The 16736-nt window shown below is 33.3% G+C and overlaps 1 protein-coding gene across 1 annotated transcript; it reads right to left on the reverse strand.

The window, feature by feature from the left end:
- Window positions 1-1887: 1887 nt before the first annotated feature.
- Window positions 1888-16730, reverse strand: LOC142357023 (neuronal acetylcholine receptor subunit beta-4-like). Its single transcript, XM_075408741.1, has 4 exons — window positions 16693-16730; window positions 13451-13560; window positions 2651-2767; window positions 1888-2058 (listed from the first exon to the last, which is right to left on the reverse strand). The coding sequence occupies exons 1-4, from the start codon at window positions 16717-16719 to the stop codon at window positions 1950-1952; spliced, it is 363 nt and encodes a 120-aa protein (XP_075264856.1). The 5' UTR covers window positions 16720-16730; the 3' UTR covers window positions 1888-1949.
- Between the last annotated feature and the right edge of the window lie 6 nt (window positions 16731-16736).

Consider the following 16736-nt stretch of genomic DNA (forward strand, 5'->3'; position numbering starts at 1 on the left):
AAGGTTTAAAACTTACTTACACAAAAGAGGCTAGTTATGATTTAGTGGGGGAAAGTGATGCAGACTGGTCTGGAGACGTGAACGACAGAAAATCAACAACGGGCTATTACTTCAAGCTCAACGGACGTGGCGCAGCACTCAGCTGGGGTGTCAAGAAGCAGGCCACAGTTGCTCTTTCTTCATCAGAAGCAGAATATCAGGGCATGGCAGCAGCAGTTCAGGAAGCACTCTACCTGAAACAACTTCTAGAGGATTTTGGCATCCAACAGAAACGTCCAATAGCAATTGGAGAAGACAACCAAAGTTGTATCAGACTCTGCCAAAACCCAGTCATGCACAAAAGGAGCAAGCACATCGAAACAAAGTTTCACTTCATCCGGGACAAAACGGAGGATGGGACTATTTCAATTCATTACGTTCCTACAGACAAAATGGCAGCGGACATCTTCACAAAGTCCTTACCCGTTTCGAAAGTGGAAACATTCAGAGCAGTTTTGATGGGAACAGACTCTACGCAATCAGCTCAAGTCTGAGTGGGGGTGTTAGAATTTCGATCAAACTATAGTCTTAAACTTAGTGAGAATTAGAAAGAAAGTTTGACTTACCAGATTAGAAAGACAAGCAATTTGATTTTGATCAAAGAAATTATATAAATGAATCGTCAAGAAATGGTGCTGAGAATCAATATTCGGTTCAAATTGGTGAATCTAGATAACTATTATTAGAGTTAGATTAATTGATGTAAAATCTTCCCAGCACGTATTAAATGATGATGATATCTCCGGAAGTGTGAATGAATTCTTAGAAAAGTGCAAATGCATTCCATTTATGGTTCCCTTTGCGACTGATTTGCAGAAGCAAACCATATTGGGTAACCCTTGCGACCCCCACTATAAATCACGGTGCTAAGATTAGTTTTGTATCTTGACTTTTTCACACTGATAATGGGTATATATACAGCTGATTTTTGAGTCCTTCTTCATCCCCAAATTCAAATCACCATCTTGATCTTATAATCAGATCTCTCCTGTATATCTCTAAATTCTACTGTAAAATATCATTTTGTTATTCTCTCATTTTTGAGAAATTAATTCTTTTACTTAGTTAAAAACGCTTTTTATTCCGCTTGCGAAAGTCCATAACCCAACACATACCACTTTTGTATCTCCGTAAAAGGTTTCAGTTGGCCATAATTGACTTAAACCAAGGTAGTTTACATTACGAGCCAGCGCCCTTGCCAAATAAAGCCGACCGTTTGGTTGATTTTACCTTTTATTTATACAAAACCTATCTGAATTCATGTAAAAATTATTATAGAGTGTGGGTTATGGCGAAAAAGAAATGATTATTTAATTGGTTTATGCCATTCAACAATAGATTACAGTGAATTATACTCTAATAAAGAATTGTATTATACTTTACAATAACTTTGTCTCAAAATTCCACAAACTAGAGAAATATTAGTTAAAATCTAATGGTTGGCGCGCTGGCTCCTAATGTAAGGTTCCTAGCCCCATAATAAGTTTGGAGCTTGGAACAATAAAACCAGTGTGGGCTGAGGTTTTCCAATCTTTGCCCTATTATCATACTATTTTTTCCGTTGCCCTATAAACTTACCATTCCTCCATAACTGGCCCTATGATCCAACACGTTGTCTAGACTTTGATCTCACCATCGTGCGATCATTTATGCCACAATGCTTTTCCAGATCACGTAGTTTGATTTGCACTATGCTATACCCCTAGTGTGCAAGTCAAGATGGTCAGATAGACCAAATCGGTAAAACCTCAGCTTGGGCTATGCTCATTATTTCGAGGTATGTCCGAGTGACTTAATCTAAGCGTTTGAGGTCTTCAATGAAGGCAAAGTTTCCGCCAGAATACGTAATATGATCAACTGTACAGCGCAAGAAAGAGATAATAATAACAATTGGTGAGTAGAGTGCACACTTACTTTTCGTCCATGTTTCCATTCTGGTTCACAATAGTGATCTCATTGGCTGAGTGGATCCAGGACCCTATCTTTATGTCACACCTCTGTCTGTCATAAGGGAAGTGCCTGCATCAAAAGCTTTTTACTGGTTTTTATTGTTGATGTTGTTTGTTTACTCTATGATCCTCCTCCAAACGCTCCTGTTTTGGATGTGCATAAAATATACTATGAATTGCTTTATTGGTTTCCACGCACTTATATGAGGGTGAAAATGGTAAAAATCTCTTTTTATCACCATTTTTTGCACATTTGCAAGATGAAGAGTTAAATTGAAACTCTTACAGCATGACTAGTTGCCTTGCAGCATGGAATTTCGCTGGGGTATACTTTTGTATACAGAATATCGACTTCCGTTTTCCAAAAAATTCTACTATCACAGTGCCTACCTCGCAAATTTCGACCCAAAAAATTTTACCATTTTCACCCTCATATAAGTGCGTGGAAACCAATAAAGCAATTCATAGTATATTTTATGCACAACCAATTTTCTTTAGCATAATTTTCTTTAGCATAATTCTCATCTTTTCACAACAGATTACTTCATTATTTCCGATTTCAAGTTTGTTGAATTCATTATGGGCTTCTCAGACTTATTAGCGGTATTATTACGCGTTTTTCCCCAGAAAATCTTAATATTGATATAGTACTTTACTAGTACCTGATGTGTATGTTGCATGTAGATATTAGGAGTATGGGCTTGTTCCACTGAATTCTTCCATTGTTGTAAACCATTAGAGGAATCGTGCTCTGCTTGGACTCGTCAAAGTTGCCTACTCTAGAACACAACGCCAAATTAATATATGATCTTTTAACTAAAAGTCAAAAAGTATAGAAGAGAGGGAAAAAACTTCATTTATCATGCAATCTTAACGTCGAGGTCATAAAGAAATTTCTAACACCTACATTACACGAAGCTGAAAACCTACGTGCGGAGAAGTAAAATTTGAACAATGATTCCTCCCCAGGTTGAGGTCCCAGACTGAAAGTCCATATGTCCAGACCATCCCAGACAAAACATGTCTATGTCCAAATCGCCCCACAGGGAAATATTTGTGCGTTGTTTGTGCGTTCAAAAGTCTCTATGTCCAGACTTTTGGGCGTTCAAAATCAAATATAACCAGAATTTGCGTTCTAAACCAAAATTCGTGCTCTCAAACTTTGAAAATTGTGCGTCCATGTCCAGACTATAGTGCGTTCAAAAAAACCTATGTCCAGACTTTCGTGCTGTCAAGAGTTTTTCAAGATCTTCGTGCGTTCAAAAGTGCGTATGTCCAGATTTTTGTGCATTTTTGTCCGGTTTAATTGCCAGTTTTATTCGAACAAGTTGTACAGAAAGTTTTTATAATGTATTTATTTCAAGTATAGATATCTTAGTGTGATGGTTGCAATGAAGTGCCCCAGCAGTTGTTACATTCTAAATTAATAGAAGATGCTCAATGAAAGTATTGTTTGAAGGGGCTGAAAGCCACCCAGTAATTAAAGTTTAATTTTTTTGGTAACCTTAGAGATGGTCTATAAATCTAGGCGTGAAAGGGTCCAGAACAGAGCATAATGTTGGATGCGACTTTTCCTGCGTTCGACATTTTGTATATTTTGAGCTCAAGTGAGCTGGGGCTTTCTTGGTAGAAAACGTTCCCCTAAGTGATCACTTTAGTAGGAGTTTTTAGTCAAACATGGGCTCATCAGTTTTTGGCGTTTCCTGAAAAAAATTGTGAAGTATAAAAGAAATTGCAATCCAAAAGGCATAGGTCAGCAGGAAACAACAAGCGATGACGGGGTTTGTAACAGTTAAAAAACCTCTAGAATTGAGACATACTATATAAAGTTTTTTTTAGTTTTGTACAATTATATATGATTATTAAAAGCACGTACCTTTTTTTTAAAACAAATGCATGGCAAGTTGAGTCAACCTAAGTGAAATATCTATTGAGAATTCTTTCTCATATGCACCATTGAGTTCCTGTACTTAATACTGAGACTGTGTAATTGCACAATGAACAAAAATGTGAAACGTGTATAAGAAAGCTCAACCAAAAAGGCATCGGTCAGCAAAAAAGCAACAATTGACAATGGGGTTTGTAACGGTTAAAACAAATCAAACAGAATATTCTGAGTTCGAATCTTCTTCTGTGTACGGATAACAAACAATTTTTTAGTGATAGAGTTATTAAATTTTGTAAACACTACAAGATGACTCTTCTTCTGCTCTTTTCAATCAAATGCTAAACTATGGAAAAAACCTACTCAAAAATAAATTGTTATCTTGTAGGAATCTGAACGATTGATTGTTTGCAGAAATTGATTGATTGGTTAATAAGTTTTTTTATTTTTCTTCTAGTAGTTATGGGTTTTAAAAGCACGTTAACTTTTAAAAAATGACTGGCATATTGAGTCAATCTAATGGAAAAATCAATTGTTTTTCATTGTCATATCGGGTCTTTTACTAGATATTGAGGGTGTGTACTTTCATGATGAAAAAAATTGAAAAATTTATATATATATATATATATATATATATATATAGCAAAGTGCAATGTAAAAGGCATACGTCAGCAAGAAGAAACAGTCGAGGATTGGGCTTGTTACGGTTAAGAAAACTCAAGAGTTCAAAAAATTATTCTATATTTGAATCTTTTCTTGAATTGCGATAGCAACCAATTTTTCAGTGTTAGAATTAGTCAAATTTGTATCATATGACACTTTATCTGCTCATTTCAATCATTTCAAGCCACCCAGTAATTAAAGCTTGATTTTTTTCGCAACTTTAGCGATGGTCGGCATAAAATGGTCCAAAACAAAGCATAGAGATGTATGCAAATTTTCTTGCGTTCGATATTGTGTAATGTTTGAACTCAAGTGAGATGAGGTTTTCTTGGTAGAAACGAGGCACTTAATTGAGCACTTTATTTGGAGTTTTTAGTCAAACATTGGCTCATCAATTCTTTGCGTTTTCTGTTTCTATTGAAAGAATGTTTGTGCGCTCCAGGTTCGCTATGTTTAGACGTTCGTTCCTTCAAAGTTGCTTATGTCTAGACTATCGTGCGTTCAAACATACCTATGTCCATTGTATGAGTGTGCGTGGGTGTACTTGTGTGATACAAAAAAGTGAAAGATAAAAGAAAGTGCAATCCAAAAGACGTAGGTCAGCAAGAAGCAACAAGTGATGAGGGGGTTTGAAACGGTTGAAAAACTTCAGGAATTGAGACATGTTAATTAAAGTTTTATTCTTCTTTTGGGCAGCCATAACCACTAAATAGTAACTGTTGGAGTTATTCAAAACTGTAAACATTATTAAACCACATTTTATCTGCTCGTTGTAATCAAATGCTGTACTATGAAAAAAACCTGATCAAAAACGAATAGTTATCTTGTAAAAAACTACCAGATTCCTTGATCGTAGGAAATGATTGACTGGTCAATGATAAGTTTTTGTTAGTTTTGTACAATTAGTTATTGGTATTAAAAATTCAAACCTTTTTTTTAAAAAAAAATAATAAAAAATGCAAGGCAATTCGAGTCAACCTAAGTGAAAAATCTATTGAAAATTTGTTTTTCTTATTCACCATTGGGGTCTTGTACTTTAAAATGAGAGTGTCTACTTGCATAATGAAAAAAAAACTGTGAAACGTATATAGGAAAATACAATTAAAAAGGCATAGGTCAGCAAGAAGCAACAATTGCCGATGGCGTTTGTAGCGGTTAAAACAATCCAAATATAATATTCGGAGTTCAAATCTTTTTCTTTTTCTGTGTTGGAATAACAACCATTTTTAGTGACAGAATTTTTAAATTTTGTATACACTACCAGATGACTCTTTTTTTGCTCAGTTCAAACAAATGCTGAACTACGGAAAAAACCAAGTCAAAAAAGAACTGTTATCTTGTAGGATTTTGAAAGAGTGATTGATTGCAGAAACTGGCTGGTTGGTTCATAAAATCTGTTAATTTTGTTCGAGTAGATACGGGTATTGAAAGCACGTTAAATTTTACAAAATTGCATGGCATATTGGGTCAATCTAAAGGAAAAATCAATTGAAAATTGTTTTTCATTTTAGCACATGGGGTCTTTTACTTAATATTGAGGGCGTGTACTTGCATGATGAAAAATTTGAGAAATATATATATATATATATATATATATATATATATATATATATATAGCAAAGTGCAATGTAAAAGGCATACGTTAGCAAGAAGCAAGAGTTGAGGATTGGGTTTGCAACGGTTAAAAACCTCACGTATTCAAAAAATATTCTTTATTTGAATATTTTCTTGAGTTGCGATAGCAACCAATTTTTCAGTGTTAGAGTTTTTCAATATTGTATCAGATGACACTTTATCTGCTCATTTCAATCATTTCAAGCCAGCCAGTAATTAAATCTTGATTGTTTTTCGCAACTTTAAAGATGACCTGTAACTCTAGTCATAAAATGGTCCAAAACAAAGCATAGAGATGTATGCAAATTTTCTTGCGTTCGATATTGTGTAAAGTTTGAACTCAAGTGAGTTGAGGTTTTCTTGGTAGAAACGATGCACTTAATTGAGCACTTTATTTGGAGTTTTTAGTCAAACATTGGCTCATCAATTCTTTGCCTTTTCTGTTTCTATTGAAAAGATGTTTGTGCGCTCCAGGGTGGCTATGCTTAGACGTTCGTTCCTTCAAAGTTGCCTATGTCTAGACTATCGTGCGTTCAAACATACCTATGTCCATTGTATGAGTGTGCGTGTGTGTACTTGTGTGATACAAAAAAGTGAAAGATAAAAGAAAGTGCAATCCAAAAGACGTAGGTCAGCAAGAAGCAACAAGTGATGACGGGGTTTGAAACGGTTGAAAAACCTCAGGAATTGAGACATGTTAATTAAAGTTTTATTCTTCTTTTGGGCAGCCATAACCACTAAATAATAAATGTTGGAGTTATTCAAAACTGTAAACACTATTAAACCACAATTTATCTGCTCGTTGTAGTCAAAACTACCTGATTCCTTGATCGTAGGAAATGATTGACTGATCAATGATAAGTTTTTGTTAGTTTTGTACAAATAGTTATTGGTATTAAAAACTCAAACCCTTTTTTTTTAAAAAAATATTAAAAATGCAAGGCAATTCGAGTCAACCTAAGTGAAAAATCTATTGAGAATTTGTTTCTCTTATTCACCATTGGGGTCTTGTACTTTAAAATGAGAGTGTCTACTTGCATAAAGAAAAAAAACTGTGAAACGTATATAAGAAAATACAATCAAAAAGGCATAGGTCACCAAGAAGCAACAATTGCCGATGGCGTTTGTAGCGGTTAAAACAATCCAAATATAATATTCGGAGTTCAAATCTTTTCATTTTTCTGTGTTGGAATAACATCCATTTTTAGTGATAGAATTTTTAATTTTTTTACACACTACCAGATGACTCTTTTTTTGCTCAGTTCAATCAAATGCTAAACTACGGAAAAAACCAAGTCAAAAACGAACTGTTATCTTGTAGGATTGTGAAAGAGTGATTGATTGCAGAAACTGGCCGGTTGGTTCATAAGTTCTGTTAATTTTGTTCGAGTAGATACGGGTATTGAAAGCACGTTAAATTTTACAAAAAGGCATGGCATATTGGGTCAATCTAAAGGAAAAATCAATTGAAAATTGTTTTTCATTTTAGCACATGGGGTCTTTTAATTAATATTGAGGGCGTGTACTTGCATGATGAAAAATTTGAGAAATATATATATATATATATATATATATATATACAGCAAAGTGCAATGTAAAAGGCATACGTCAGCAAGAAGAAACAGTCGAGGATTGGGCTTGTAACGGTTAAGAAAACTCAAGAGTTCAAAAAATATTCTATATTTGAATATTTTCTTGAGTTGCGATAGCAACCAATTTTTCAGTGCTAGAGTTTTTCAATATTGTATCAGATGACACTTTTATCTGCTCATTTCAATCATTTCAAGCCACCCAGTAATTAAATCTTGATTTTTTTTGCAACTTTAGAGATGGCCTGTAACTCTAGTCATAAAATGGTCCAAAACAAAGCATAGAGATGTATGCAAATTCTCTTGCGTTCGATATTGTGTAATATTTGAACTCAAGTGAGTTGAGGTTTTCTTGGTAGAAATGAAGCACTTAATTGAGCACTTTATTTGGAGTTTTCAGTCAAACATTGGCTCATCAATTCTCTGCGTTTTCTGGTTCTATTAAGAAATGTTTGAGCCTTCCAGGGTCGCTATGTTTAGACGTTCGTTCCTTCAAAGTTGCCTATGTCTAGACTATCGTGCGTCCAAACTTACCTATGTCCATTGTATGAGTGTGCGTGTGTGTACTTGTGTGATACAAAAAGTTAAAAAAAAAGAAAGTGGAATCCAAAAAGCATAGGCCAGCAAAAAGCAACAAGTGATGACGGGGTTTGTAACGGTTGAAAAACCTCAGGAATTGAGACATGTTAATTAAAGTTTTATTCTTTTTTTGGGCAGCCATAACCACTAAATAGTAAATATTGGTGTTATTCAAAACAGTAAACACTATTAAACCACATTTGATCTGCTCGTTGTAATCTAATGCTGTACTATGAAATAAACCTGATCAAAAACGATTAGTTATCTTGTAGAAAACTAACTGATTCATTGATCGTAGGAAATGATTGACTGGTGAATGATAAGTTTTTGTTAGTTTTGTACCATTAGTTATTGGTATTAAAAACTCAAACCTTCTTTTTTAAAAAATATTAAAAATGCAAGGCAATTCGAGTCAACCTAAGTGAAAATTCTTTTGAGAATTTGTTTCTCTTATTCACCAATGGGGTCTTGTATTTTAAATTGAGAGTGTCTACTTGCATAATGAAAAAAAGCTTTGAAACGTATAAAGGAAAGTGCAATCAAAAAGGCATAGGTCAGCCAGCAAGAAGTAACAATTGACGATGGCGTTTGTAGTGGTTAAAACAATTCAAATATAATGTTCAGAGTTCAAATCTTTTTCTGTGTTGGAATAACAACCATTTTTAGTGATAGAATTTTTAAATTTTGTATACACTACCAGATGTCTCTTTTTCTGCTCAGTTCAATCAAATGCTAAACTACGGAAAAAACCAAGTCAAAAATGAACTGTTATCTTGTAGGATTGTGAAAGAGTGATTGATTGCAGAAACTGGCCGGTTGGTTCATAAGTTCTGTTAATTTTGTTCGAGTAGATACGGGTATTGAAAGCACGTTAAATTTTACAAAAAAGCATGGCATATTGGGTCAATCTAAAGGAAAAATCAATTGAAAATTGTTTTTCATTTTAGCACATGGGGTCTTTTAATTAATATTGAGGGCGTGTACTTGCATGATGAAAAATTTGAGAAATATATATAAATATATATATATATATATATATATATATATATAGCAAAGTGCAATGTAAAAGGCATACGTCAGCAAGAAGAAACAGTCGAGGATTGGGCTTGTAACGGTTAAGAAAACTCAAGAGTTCAAAAAATATTCTATATTTGAATATTTTCTTGAGTTGAGATAGCAACCAATTTTTCAGTGCTAGAGTTTTTCAATATTGTATCAGATGACACTTTTATCTGCTCATTTCAATCATTTCAAGCCACCCAGTAATTAAATCTTGATTTTTTTTTCGCAACTTTAGAGATGGCCTGTAACTCTAGTCATAAAATGGTCCAAAACAAAGCATAGAGATGTATGCAAATTCTCTTGCGTTCGATATTGTGTAATATTTGAACTCAAGTGAGTTGAGGTTTTCTTGGTAGAAATGATGCACTTAATTGAGCACTTTATTTGGAGTTTTCAGTCAAACATTGGCTCATCAATTCTCTGCGTTTTCTGGTTCTATTAAGAAATGTTTGAGCGCTCCAGGGTCGCTATGTTTAGACGTTCGTTCCTTCAAAGTTGCCTATGTCTAGACTATCGTGCGTTCAAACTTACCTATGTCCATTGTATGAGTGTGCGTGTGTGTACTTGTGTGATACAAAAAGTTAAAAAAAAAAGAAAGTGGAATCCAAAAAGCATAGGCCAGCAAAAAGCAACAAGTGATGACGGGGTTTGTAACGGTTGAAAAACCTCAGGAATTGAGACATGTTAATTAAAGTTTTATTCTTTTTTTGGGCAGCCATAACCACTAAATAGTAAATATTGGTGTTATTCAAAACAGTAAACACTATTAAACCACATTTGATCTGCTCGTTGTAATCTAATGCTGTACTATGAAATAAACCTGATCAAAAACGAATAGTTATCTTGTAGAAAACTAACTGATTCATTGATCGTAGGAAATGATTGACTGGTGAATGATAAGTTTTTGTTAGTTTTGTACAATTAGTTATTGGTATTAAAAACTCAAACCTTCTTTTTTAAAAAAATATTAAAAATGCAAGGCAATTCGAGTCAACCTAAGTGAAAATTCTTTTGAGAATTTGTTTCTCTTATTCACCAATGGGGTCTTGTATTTTAAATTGAGAGTGTCTACTTGCATAATGAAAAAAAAACTTTGAAACGTATAAAGGAAAGTGCAATCAAAAAGGCATAGGTCAGCCAGCAAGAAGTAACAATTGACGATGGCGTTTGTAGTGGTTAAAACAATTCAAATATAATGTTCAGAGTTCAAATCTTTTTCTGTGTTGGAATAACAACCATTTTTAGTGATAGAATTTTTAAATTTTGTATACACTACCAGATGTCTCTTTTTCTGCTCAGTTCAATCAAATGCTAAACTACGGAAAAAACCAAGTCAAAAATGAACTGTTATCTTGTAAGATTGTGAAAGATTGATTGATTGCAGAAACTGGCTGGTTGGTTAATAAGTTCTGTTAATTTTGTTCGAGTAGATACGGGTATCGAAAGCACGATAAATTTTACAAAATTGCATGGCAAATTGGGTCAATCTAAAGGAAAAATCAATTGAAAATTGTTTTTCAGTTTAGCACATGGGGTCTTTTACTTAATATTGAGGGCCTGTACTTGCATGATGAAAAAATTGAGAAATATATATATATATATATATATATATATATATATATATAGCAAAGTGCAATGTAAAAAGGCATACGTCAGCAAGAAGCAAGAGTTGAGGATTGGGTTTGTAACGGTTAAAAACCTCACGTATTCAAAAAATATTAATTTGAATCTTTTCTTGAATTGCGATAGCAACAAATTTTTCAGTGTTAGAGTTATTCAAATTTGTAGACACTATCAGATGACACCTTATCTGCTCATTTTAATCAAATGCTGTAGAAAAGAAAGCCTTGGTAAAAAATGATTATCGTGTCGGATTCTGGCTGTTTGAGTGATTGTAGAATTTGACTGGGTCTGTAACGGATAAAAAAACCTCAACAATTAAAAGTTTTCTAAAAAATTTCATATTAGTTTTGGGCTGCCATATTGACCAATTATTTAGTGTTAGAATTAGTCAAAAGTGTAAACACTATCAGTTGACAGTTTACTTGGTCGTTTTAATCAATTGCTTTGCTACGAAAAATCTCTAGTGAATAAAGATTGGTTTTTGTTTTTTTTAGATTAGGTATCAGTATTAAAGCCACGTAAATTTCAAAAAAAAACTACATGGAAAATTGACTCAGTCTAAGTAAAAAAATTTTGAAAATTGTTTTTCATTTTCACCGTTGGGGTCTTGCATTTAATATTGAGTGTGAGATCTCGCGTGATGCAAAAAAAGAAAGTGCAATCATAAAGATGTAGGTCAGCAAGAAGCAAAGAGGGTCTGTGAGGTCTGCATCGGTTAAAAAAACCCACTAGTTCAAACCGAATGTTCTTTGTTTTAATTTTTTTCTGGGTAGCGATAACAACCAATTTCTTAGTGTTAGATTTACTCAAAAAAAGTAAACACAATTCGAAGATGTTCTTTTTATCTATCTTCTTCGTTCAATCAAACGCTATACTACAAAAAAGTTTTAGTCAAAAACGAATAGTTTTTTGCTAGCTTTGTTCAATTAGTTAAGGGTATTAAAACCAATTAAAATATATTTTTTTTTAAAATTAAGCATGTCAATTTGAGTCAACCTCAATGAAAAAAATACTGAAAATTGTTTCTTAATTTTACTATTGGGTTCTTGCAGCTAAGATTGAGAGTGGGTAATTGCTAAGTTGAAAAAGAATGATTTTTTAAGGAATCTGACGTTTTCCTACAGGACGATGCATCTTCTGCCAGAAACTTCTGGCAGGTTCCTACAGGATCTTACATCTTCTGCAAAAAGTTTCTGACAGGTTCCCAGGAGATAAACAATTTTCTGGCAGGTTCCTACAAGATAACCATTTTCTGCCAGATTTTTAAATGATACCTTTTTTGTGCCAGATTTTTACACGATTCACATTTTGTTCTGTCAGATTCCTACATTATGCCGCTTTTTATGGCCAATAGTTACAAAAGACCCATTTTATGTTGCTAAATTCTTACAAGATAAGCCTTCTTCTGTAAGTAACTTCTGGGCCAAAAAACGAGAACAAACGTCCTACTAACTGTAAAAAAGGTGAGAAGGTTCAAAAATTTGAAGGTACACATATTCTGTGCTTCGACAAAATAAAGCAAGAAAAATGCTCATTTTAACTTTTTATAAAGCATTTTTTGAACATTTTTGGCAACAATGCGTTTGCTCTTCTTCTGTCAGATAAATCACTGTTCTGACAACTTCTAGCAGATAATCAGCTTTTTGGTAGAGTCTTAGAAGATAACCATTTTTCTGCCAGAAATTGGAAGATAACCAGTTTTCCGCCAGAGTCCGTCAGATTCTTACAAGATAACCATCCAGTCTAGGGAAGAGCATAAAACGTAAAAAATATATTTGATGTCTTTGAGACTCATTTCGAATTTGATTGCCATCATTTGGTGTACGTTTACGGAACTCAAGGCTCCTTATTGGTATCTAGTTATAATTTTTGTTTAGTTTCTGTCTAGCCTTTTCGAGCTGTTAGGGATATTTTTTTCCAGAATATGCTAGAACGTGCTATTCATGTAAAAATTTTACTGGGGTAAATTTTTGTCGCACTAGAACTTTTTTTTCTAGATCCAGTTTCTGCATTTCTGTCGAAATTATCTTTCTGTATGTAGCATTTATTATGTCTGGTTCTGTCTGCGCCTAGTTGTCAAAAAAATGCTAATTTTGAGCCCCGAAAATTTACTATGTACCGTTTTTTGTTAACTTTGTTCATGCATCTACGCTCAATTATAATCAATGGCTGAGTTTTCTGGTATATGACCTGATTAGATGTTTGCATAATATTTTGGAAAAATAGAACATCTGACGTTGATTTCAGCAACCTGAGTCGAAAACAGTTATTCTGATACGTTCACATTGAACAGTTTTGTTATTCAATAGATGTTTGCATGATTACAGATATATTGTTTTTGGTATTGATTCTAGCGACTGGGGGTACCAAAATTAGTTATCAGGAACCAATTTCAGAAATCGTTTCTAGACTAGAGAATTTAAAAAAAACTCGAAAATAATACGCACTTGTTGTAAACCACAATGTCAGGTACCCACACGTGGTGGGGTGCAATGGTGAAGTGGGAAATGTTGCCAAAGTCCTCCGGTCTCCACGAAATGGTCTGGTCCACCCACGTCTGCAATATATGCACATACTATATCATTTTCAAAGGAAAGAAGCATAAGATATTGTATGTATAAAAATTATTCCAATTGATATATAAGTCATTGAAAAAAATTTTCAACGATCCCACTTGTTACCTAGAAAAGAATCTCCACCTCTGTCTTCCCTAAACTGATACTGATGATCAGTGAAATGGGTAGTATGTTTTGATATGTTTTCCCAAAACTTGAAAAGCTCTTGGCAATTGAGCAATGCAGTTAGAATGCAATTTAGTGCTTGTAAGTTTTAAGAAAATTTTATTAAGGTTCAGAAAGGTAAAAAGTGTTAAGAAGTATAATGGGAATAACAAATACGCATGCAAGGATTCCAGATCTATTCGAGCAGTAGATAGGGAAATAATTTTAAAAAATCAAGCGGCGTGTTTTTGCTCACTCGACTCATTTTAAATCGCAACATTTTATTTAGAATTGCCCGATTAACATAAACACTCGACTAATAAGTCCCAAAAAGCAAAACAGAAAAACAAAGAGACTCATTTTCGTTTTGGCAATTTTTTCGTTAGTATATTTTTTAAAAGCAGACAAAAACAACCCAAAACTTGCGGTCAATTTAGAGGTCATTTTAGCGTTTTTTGAACTCAAAATTTTTGACGTCAAAAATTGATCTCCTTTGATGATAAACCGTTCACGTATACATACCTAGAAAGATCCCATATAAAGTCTTCAGCAAGTGCGCAATTGAAGAACAACAAGCAGAACAAGGTACTGTGTGATTGACAAAAAATTGCAATTCAGATTCAAAAGCACTTTAAGGTTTACCGGGAAAAAAGTTCACTGGGGCATATTAATTTTAAAAATAATTTTTTTAATAGAGATAAAGAAATAGACAACTTGTCATTATTTTTTACATTGTTTTTCACGTCTAATCGTTTAAGCAAACTAAATTAAATTTAGACCAAAAGAAAAGATCGCTTGTCAGTTGATAGCTAAACGATACGTTTCTTTTTTGCTAACCAATTAGCGGGAAAAATTTTTTATAATCAACCAATGGCAAAAAATTTGTCGAATAAAGTGCAGGTTTAAATTAGGTATTTGAAAAACATTTTTGAAATACATAATTCGTGAAACTCATATGTTTATATGAAAGTTTATTGAAATATTATTTTGATTAGTTGATAGGAATGGAAATAATCGTTATTTGAGCTGTGGTGTTCTGCAACCTTTTAAGTAATTGTGATGTTATTTATGTAGAAGAATTTTTTTAAAATTCTGGCTATTTACAAAATTAGCCTTGCAGAAATTTAAAATTAGTTTGTTAACTGAAATTTTGGACACAAGAGTCTTTTTTTGGAAATGCAATTGAGTGTCGCAAGCAAGCTGGTTCGCAACTAGAACTCTTCTAATGTCAGAAATGCAATAGTTCTGTTTGTAACCTTGACTAGTAAGTGTCAAAAGCAAAAAAAAATCAAAGAGACTCATTTCCGTTTTGGCAATTTTTTTTTCATTTGGATTTTTTTAAAAGCCGACAAAAAATAATACAAAACTTGCGGCCAATTTTAGGGGTCATTTTAGCGTTTTCTGAACTCAGAATTTCAAATCAGCGGATTTAATAGCAATTTAAGTTTTAGGTTTCAACAACTGTGTTTTGTATGATATCTGAGTACTTTTGGCGGTTGAAATCTGACCACCTTGAGTAATTCAACAATTAACTGATTTGAACAAAGAGATCAATTTTGTCATTATTTTTTACAGTTTTATTCACGTCTAATTGTTTAAGCAAAACTAATTTAAAATTAGACCAAAAGAAAAGATCGGTTGTCAGTTGATAGCCAAGCGATACATCTCTTTTCGCTAAACAATTTGCTGGAAAAAAATTTATAAAATGATTTTAACCAATTGTCAAAAAGGCAGGTTTAAATTAGGCATTTGAAAAATATTTTTGGAACACAAAATTGGTGAACAAATTGGCTTTTTGAATGATTGACAAAAAGCTTCAAACCAGCAGATTCAAGAGCACTTTGATGTTTCGGTTTCAACTAGTGTTTGGCTGGTGATATCTTACTAACTTGCGTAATTTAACAATTGACTGAGTTGAAGAAAGGAATCAATTTTGTACAAAAAGGAGGTAGGTTAGAATAGTCTATTTTTGAGCTTATCTAAACTAACCATGAAAAGTATTTATTTATTGGAATTTTTTTCTGGAAGAATTGTAAAATTATTCAACAAACTCTTGGCGGAAGGTAAAATATTAAATTAAATCAATTCTGTGAACATCAAAGCACACTGGGGCAGATTAAAGTAAAAAGAAAGTTATTTTTAGCAGAGGTAAAGAAACAGAAAATTCGTCAAAATTTTTTACAATATTTTTTTCGCGTCCAACCATTTAAGCAAACTGATATAACTTTAGACCATAAAAAACACCATGTGTTTATTTGGAAGTTTATTGAAAATTTAATTGGTTTAGTTAATAGGCTTGGAAATAATCGTTGTTTGAACTCCCGTCTCCTGCAATATTTTAGGTAATTCTGAGGCTAATTATGTAGAAGATTTTTTTAAAATTATGGCGGAATTTTTTATAATTAGTTTCCTAACAAATTTTTTGACACACAAGTCTTTTGGAATTGCAATTGATTGTTGTGCGCTAGCTGGTCCGCAACTAGAAGACTTCTAATGTCAGAAATGCAACAGTTCCGATTGTTCACTCGAAAAAAGGGATTTGAAAAACTTCGCTTGATGTGTATCAATTTTATGCTTGTTTGTTGGTGTGGGCGAACACTATCGCCTGTCTAAGAATTTGCATTGATATATAGCAAATTCAGGTCACTGGGCTTCACGACAGCTGTAATAAAAAAATCACTGCTCAAATCGAAAATTAATTTCATGAAATCAGCCACTGTTCGTGAGTTGAGCTATACACATATTTCATACAAAAAAAATAATTTTAACGGAAATGTGAGAAAAGTGTTGCTCAAAATTAGGATCAGCATGATATCATTCTTAAACTGAAAAAAAAATGAAAAATTTTTGATATTCAAATAACTGGATTGGTACATAGAGGGGGAATGCCGACTGGGAAAGGACTATAATACTAGTTTGAAAATTCTTTATTTCCAATTTTCACATGTCAGAAATAAATGTTTGCTTACCATTCTCTGCCAGAATAGGACAGTCATCTGTTCTTGCTTCACAT

Source organism: Convolutriloba macropyga, unplaced genomic scaffold, assembly GCF_964194025.1.
Source record: "Convolutriloba macropyga unplaced genomic scaffold, txConMacr16.3 SCAFFOLD_1526, whole genome shotgun sequence".
NCBI lineage: Eukaryota > Metazoa > Xenacoelomorpha > Acoela > Convolutidae > Convolutriloba > Convolutriloba macropyga.